The sequence below is a fragment of the Lactuca serriola genome, chromosome 8, assembly GCF_051521515.1.
Source record: "Lactuca serriola cultivar US96UC23 chromosome 8, Lser_US96UC23_V15, whole genome shotgun sequence".
NCBI classification, from domain to species: domain Eukaryota; kingdom Viridiplantae; phylum Streptophyta; class Magnoliopsida; order Asterales; family Asteraceae; genus Lactuca; species Lactuca serriola.
The window spans coordinates 1,830,977-1,838,641 of NC_136415.1; the positions used below are offsets into that span (position 1 = coordinate 1,830,977).

General features: G+C 30.9%; 1 protein-coding gene across 1 annotated transcript; it reads left to right on the forward strand.

Moving 5' to 3' along the window:
• Positions 1-3,679: 3,679 nt before the first annotated feature.
• Positions 3,680-5,691, forward strand: LOC145070129 (UPF0426 protein At1g28150, chloroplastic). Its single transcript, XM_079017075.1, has 3 exons — positions 3,680-3,864; positions 4,058-4,186; positions 5,403-5,691. The coding sequence occupies exons 1-3, from the start codon at positions 3,823-3,825 to the stop codon at positions 5,589-5,591; spliced, it is 360 nt and encodes a 119-aa protein (XP_078873201.1). The 5' UTR covers positions 3,680-3,822; the 3' UTR covers positions 5,592-5,691.
• The last annotated feature ends 1,974 nt before the right edge of the window (positions 5,692-7,665 follow it).

The following is a 7,665-nucleotide window of genomic DNA, read 5'->3' on the forward strand; positions in this document are numbered from 1 at the left end:
GGCCCTTTTGGGATGCGGGTAAGGTAGGTAGTGTGATAAAAGAGTTCGGTTTGTGCTTTAGAGCCCAAATGTATTGTTAAAAGCGTTGGTTCAGACTTTTCATGAATTTTGAATCCGAGTTTGAGTGGGCTTCAGGAGGAATAAAGTTGATAGAAATGTAGGGCTTCTCGTTACCTTTTCGTGGATATAAGGATCGTCAGAAAAGGACTTATAACGAAGAAGTTATGGCCTTCAAAAGTTTTGTAGTGTTACGCTTAGTCAGGTACGTTGGGTGTACACAAAGCGTACGTTGGGCGTACTAGTGAATAAGGAAGTACGCTGGGCGTACTGACCAGGGGTGGTTGCGAATGTTCTTCGGACTACGCTGGGCGTACCGTATGTACGTTGGGCGTACGCTGATCAGACTTGAACCCTATTTTTGGGTCTTGGACCTTATTTAAGCTCCTTATCTCATAACCTAACCCTAATATCTTCAGCCTCCATCCCTCTAAACCCTAGAAATCGACCATAAGCCTCCATTTGAGTGATTCTTGAGCATTTTGGTGATTTAGTGAGTTTTTGGTGTACATTGTGGAAGAAGGAGTTCCTTGAGGAAGCATTGCTTGGCTTGGAGCTTGTGGATCCAAGCCCTAATCAAGTAGATCTAGCTCCAGAAAGCATAAAGTTTGAATCTTGGTGGCTTTCTCATGTGGATCTAGTGGGGTGATGACTTGTTATGTTTGGATTTTGAAGAAGAAGGAGCTTTGAAAGAGAATAGCTTGAGCATCTAGCTTTTGGATCTATGTTCTTCTCTTGGTGGTGCATCTTCCAAAGGTATAAAGCTTCAAACTTTACCACTCTTTTGTTATGTGCATCATAGACGCGACTTTTGGGGTTTTGTCCCCAAAAGGTGGAGACTTTATGAGATATGGAGTTCCAGAGACTAGGACCAACCCCTTTTGAGTATATTAGTGGTGTAATGTCATAAAAATCCAATCTTGGTCGTTGGAATCAAGCCATGCATGTGTTATGAGCTTTTTGAGATAAGGGAGTGAGTGTTTTGGGTGTTTGTGACCTTTCCAGCCATGCAAAGGCTTAAAGACACCGACTTTATGGAGTAAGAGCTATTAGGGAGTACAAATCTAGGATTTGAGTTAGTGTCTTAACTGATTAAGACTAAATGAGTAGGAAGAGTGAATCTGGGGAGTACGCTAAGCGTAATTCCTGTGCGCCCCACGTACTGCCCCAGTGTCCCGATGGCCAACCTGGATTCGTGGGTACGTTGAGCGTACCAAGGGAGGTATGCCCCGCGTAACCTTACTGTGGACTTTTGGGCTAAGTCTCATTTTGGGCCTTGAGTTTTGGGCCTGGAGTTTGGACTTGTTGCAATAGGGTAATGGACCAGAGGAATATATATATATATATATATATATATATATATATATATATATATATATATATATATATATATATTCTTGCATGGGCCCTTGAGTTGTGCTTGCCATTTAGTTTTGAGAGTGGGCCCCGAGTGAGCCCATTTATTATTGGCCCTTGATGGGCCCAATGGGTTTTAGGCTATTAATGGGCTGGTTAGTGGTCTTCATTTAGACCTAATGAGTGAGAGTCTGGACTTAGTTCCTAATTGGGTTAATTGTAGGTTTTGACTTAGAGTTAGAGGCCGGTGCGTAGCAACATCGTTTTTAGGAGCTGTTCTTCATCCGAGGTGAGTCTTCTCACTATACTTTACCTAGAGTAGTACTTATGTTTGATCGGAGGGTCTTATGTGCTTACATTGAGTATTTTGTTATCCTGCCTTATGTTGTGTGCTGTGCATTATGTCTTTGTGATTTATGCTATACGAAGTTTTATAGACCGGACCAGAGGGTCCAACGAACCGTGGGACTGGAGGGTCCCACTGAGACACATTGACTGGAGGGTCTTACAGTGATATAGCCTCGAGTGGCTAATGAGTACGTTGTGTGTGTGGTATTTTGGGGAACTCACTAAGCTTCGTGCTTATCGTGTTATGTGTTATGTGTTTCAGGTTTTTCTCAAGATCACAGGAAGGCACCGACTCGATTTTACACACCAGAGAAGGAGTTATGTTTTGAGGATCATGGATTATTAATCAATCAATTATGAAGATGTGTTTTGTAAATTAAGCAAATGAGATTTTGTGAAATGCGTTATGAAATTTATATGATTTTAAAATGATTTTTTTTTTGGAAATTTACAGTGTTACACAAACGTCAAACTTATTTACTTGGTCATGATGAGTTTGCATGCGACGCACGTGCATGGAACGTAATACGTACACACGAGAATAATCTTGTGTGACGAACGTCCATGGAACGTCATTTAAATGAGTTTTTCTTTTCCTTCTCGTTTTTTCTCTTTTTTTTTTATCATTTTTTATTTTTTTTGTTTTTTTAAATATTTACATTTTTTTGTTTAGGTAACAGTATATTTAGTTTTTAAGTTTTTTTTTCATATTTTTTTTGCTTTTTATTTTGTTTATTTAAAAAAAATAACTTTTTTTTATCAATATACTTGGTTTTTCAGTTTTTCTATTTTTTTCATTTTTTTTCTTTTTTTCTTTTCTTTTTAAATTTTTTATAACCTTTTCAATTAAATATTGGTTCAAGTTTGTGTTGTTTAACCATTATAATTTTTTTTTGAATTATAACGATATTATGCATCATATATTTTTGGATCATATCATTTTGAATCATAAAATTTTGAATCATATTATTTTGAATAATAAAATTTTGAATCATAGTAATTTAGATCATATAATTTATTAATCATATGATTTTGGATCATAATACATTGAATTAAAAAAAACATAAAATTTTGGATTATATTATTTTGAATCATATGATTTTGGATCATAATATATTGAATTAAAAAAAGCTTTTTTTTTTTCAATACAACATTTGGTTTATTATAGTTTTTGAATCATTCAATTTTTAATCATAAAAGATACAATAATTAACGATCATAAAATACTTGAATCATAACATTTTTAGATCATAACAAGTTAAAGATCAGAAACATATCGAATCACAATATTTTTTAAATCATAAATATTTGAAATCATCTCTATCTGTATCATATTACGTTTAATATATTTTTTTTTTAAAACTTTTAATATTTTAAAATCATGTTTGGTATCTAAAACACCTTATTTAATAAAAAAAACTTTTACAAAGTCATTAGAGCTGTGAGTATAAGCATTCTTTTAATTTTTTATAATTTTTTAAGATTTTTTTCTTGAGTTTATTTTTTAAAATATAAAACAAAAATTCTAATTTTCATGATTATGCTCATTTTCTAGAGAAATAAATTTTAATAATTTTTTTTTTTCAGATTTTTTTTTCAAAGAGGAAAAAAAAGTTATGACTTCATTTTATTATAAAAATAAGAAAATAAATAAATGAAATTAAAATATAATTATTTAAGAGGCATATTAATCATTTTAGATGAGATTTGGATCAAAAACACAAGAAAATACAACCATAAAGACCAAAACCACTCTAAAATTGGACCCATCAAGATTTCATTTTGGACCAAAACTATAGAATTTTGAAAACCATGGACCATTTTTGCAATATTATCTTGTCAAAATTATTTTTAGTTTTAGAATTTAATAAACAAATCCCAAACACCCCCTACATATATATTGGGTAAGGATAAGCAAAGTAATAAAGCATTGTCGTGGAAGCTGCTGGGGACGATAAGAGGGAAAAGTTAAAGATTAAAACAAAATTAGGGCTGAGGAAGAAAGAGTCGGTTGGTATCAGGTTTAAATAAAGGAAAATCAAAGCATCAGCAGGGTGAAAGATGTCGTCGTTATCTCTGAATCCTCTTCCATCATGCGCATCGGTAACCTTCTCTATCCATATCTTGCTATCTTCCTTAAATCTCCCGTAAGTTTGTTTTCAAGCCTGGTCGGTTATAAATTGCAATTGTAAGGATGAAAGACTCGTTTCAATTGAGAATTGATCTGGAATTCCGTATTCCGGAATAATGCTTTTAGACTAGTTGATGAAATTGTGGTTGTGTCAAAATCTAACAGTCGAAATCGGTGAGAACTGTTCGTCGAAAGCAAGTAAGAAGAGTGTCTATCAACTGTACTAATGATTTTGGGGCCAAAGCATTTTTCCTCAATCCTTTCGATGAGCGTATTCTTAAAAAAGCTTTAAAGGTAATCTTTGTTATTTTGATTTTCATAATACATTTGTTTGATTGAACACTTGTTTCTTTCTACTACTATTATTATTTAATATCTGTTATAATTGATTTTGGTTGTTATGTGCAATTGCTTTTTTTTTTTGTGTGTTAATGATAATGATCCCATTGATCCGTTCTATGACATTGTGGAAACTGCGTTTTATATTTTATAACCAATTTATTACTTCCATTCCTGAAGCTATTCATGACATGTTTCTACCAATTTACTACAATTATTCTTGAATTCCTCATAAACTTTGATACCAATTCATCATGAAATCATCTAATCCGAACCACACACACACATATATATATATATATATATATATATATATATATATATATATATATATATATATATATATATATATATATTTATTTTAGAATTAGTTAATTAGTGAGGGATGTACTCGATTAAGGAATCCAGGAAAAAAACTAGTTGATGTTAAGTATAACATAGTTTCAAATTTTTTTAATGGAATGAATTTTTCATATAATATGTAAATAAAATGTATAGTTTATTAGTGATAAGTTTTTACTTTACAAAATCCTTGTAAAGTATTAAGCGTCCATCTAAAACCCTTTAATTGTGATCATAGTTATAATATTATTCACCTTACACATCCTTACTCAAATACAACCTTATATTTTCTTAAAATGGATATATTACCTTAGCCACTCCCTAAAAAGTAAAAACTATGACCAGGCTGACTATTTGCAGTTTTACCTTAAACAAATTTGAAAAAAAAAACAGTTTGAACTTTAGAAAACATGGAAAAGATCCATATTTTAAACTTTTAGATGGCTGATTTTACTATGTACTTTCTAGTTTGTTGAATAGATACAGAAGAAGTTAACTGTATACACTATACATGATGTGGATGTGGTGGCAATGAATTAATTAATGGTGGTTAGATAGATATAGATTTTAAATTTAGACTATGTGGTATATAATATAAATAACAACATAATTTGGGTTGTTTGAATTGTGTTTAAGTGGTGATTGACAAGGATATTAGGCAAATGGTGTCTTCATTGACAAGGATGTTATTGTTAATGATAGAAACCGAGACTACAAAATAGTTTGTGTGGTTTTTCAACCCTAGAAGTTAACAAAAAAATCCCACAATCGTTGTTGGGTTTTGGTTTTGTTTGATTTAAAAAAGTAGAAGAAATACAAATACATGCAGGAGCCTGTTGCTTTCATGGGTGGGATGTTTGCAGGGCTTCTGAGGCTGGATTTAAATGAAGATCCGCTCAAGGAATGGATTGGCAGGACTGTGGAAGCCTCTGGGATGTCTACAGACGAAGAAGGAGAAGACGAATCTGATCCTATCAAAAAATCACAAGAATCCCCCCAGCAGATACAGATTGAATAGATATTGATATTCCGGTGTGTAAATCAAACATTATAAATCACTTCTTAAATCTCAACTACTATAAATCAATGGTGTATGTGTATGTGTCTTTCTTGTCAAACATGACTCGAAAATATATATATATATATATATATATATATATATATATATATATATATATATATATATATATATATATATATATATATATATATATATATATAGGGGAAGGTTCATGCGAAAACAAGAAAACAAGAAAAACCTATGATATTGTGTCACCTCAACATTATATTTTGGAAAATAATTCATCCAAACTTTGAAATACATGATGATAATCGATGATAGATGAGAAATTGTTTCATATTAGCAAAGTATGATTTTTAACATTTTTATTATAAAAACATAAATTTAAAAATGATTAACGACGTGAAAAAAATTATTAAAACTGTCTTTAAATTTATATTAACATAACACCATCTAATGTAAACTTATTATCTTTAATTTATTGCTAATAAATTTATTTTTTTATAGTACATGTGTTTGATTTTCATAAGATAAAATTTGTTTTTGTGTTTTCGTAAGATATTTATATTTTCGCATGAACATATATATATATATATATATATATATATATATATATATATATATATATATATATATATATAGGCTCATGCGAAAATATAATTATCTTGCGAAAACAGATTTTATCTTATGAAAATCAAACACATGTACTATAAAAAAAAGTAATTAATGCATATTAAATGCTGAAAATGTAATTAATATCCATTATATTTTTAACATGTAATATGCATTAATTATTTTCTTAAAATAACTAAAATGATTGGTACAGAATCAATCATACATGCACACAATAGATAGTGAAAACAAAATAACCTAACCATAGGTTATTCTATTCAAACTAATTATTGTGTTATTGTATTCATAAATATGGGCCAATCAGTTTACTTATTTTTAAAAAATGATTAATACATATTATTGAATTAAAAATAATCGAAAAATACCATCTAATTTAACTAGAAGGGTATTTTAATCAATTAACATAGATTTAATAAAGGAAGTTTGCATATTTTAAGGGATCATAGATTCTATTAATTTTAAAAATCTGATTTTACGAATTATTAGGTTTTTAATTCGGATATTCTGACAGAATATGTTTGAATATATTCAAAAAAAAATAAATTCTTGACCATAAAATAATAAAAATATTTTTCTAGTAGAATAACAAATTCTCGAACCAACAATTGAAGTAATAAAGATGATGCATGATTCCGGGACGGAATCATCCTAAGGGGTAGAGAATTGTAACGCCCGGGTTTCAGGGCTAAGCATTTTTGACAATGTAATATTCTAGGTCAACTCTTGTAACTCTTTTTGAAGTAATAAAGATGAAATATTTGAGTATTATGTGAATTATGTGTATTTATGTTCTTATTATTTAATTATAAATGTATAATCAATAAAGAATAAAAATAAGCGCCAAAATTAAAGTGTGAGATAAGCCCGATATTTTTTTATAAAATTGTAGTGGTCGAAACAAGGATTCCGGGGATATAAAGAATGTCGAAATCCAAGGTATAACGAAGAAGTTATGACCCATCGAAGTTTCGCGACAGAACCAGCACGATACCGGGAAACGTAAATATCGAATTTATGATAGAGCGAGATTTAGCCTTAGCGATCTAAACGAAAGTCGTAGAATATGTTAAACTAAGAGCGTCGATAAAAAAGAACTCTCAAATCTGACTTCGTATGAAGAAGTTATGATTTTTCGAAGTTTCGGATTAGCAGTGTACAACCCGAAATTCGAATAAAGTTTTTAGCTGGCACGACCTGAACGAGAATCGAAGATCTCGTTAAGAGTAGCGTAATGAGAAAAAGATGGGCGAAAACGGACGTTGGAGGAAGAAGTTATGAGAATTTAACGGACCAATCCTGTCCCGGCCTGTTAATAATATAACTTTTAAAATAAAGTCAAAATTAGCCAACGGAGTCTAAATAAAAGTTGTAGAGTACGTTCCCACCTTCGCGTGGATATAAAGAACGTCGAAAACGGAGCTCGTATGCGAAAGTTATG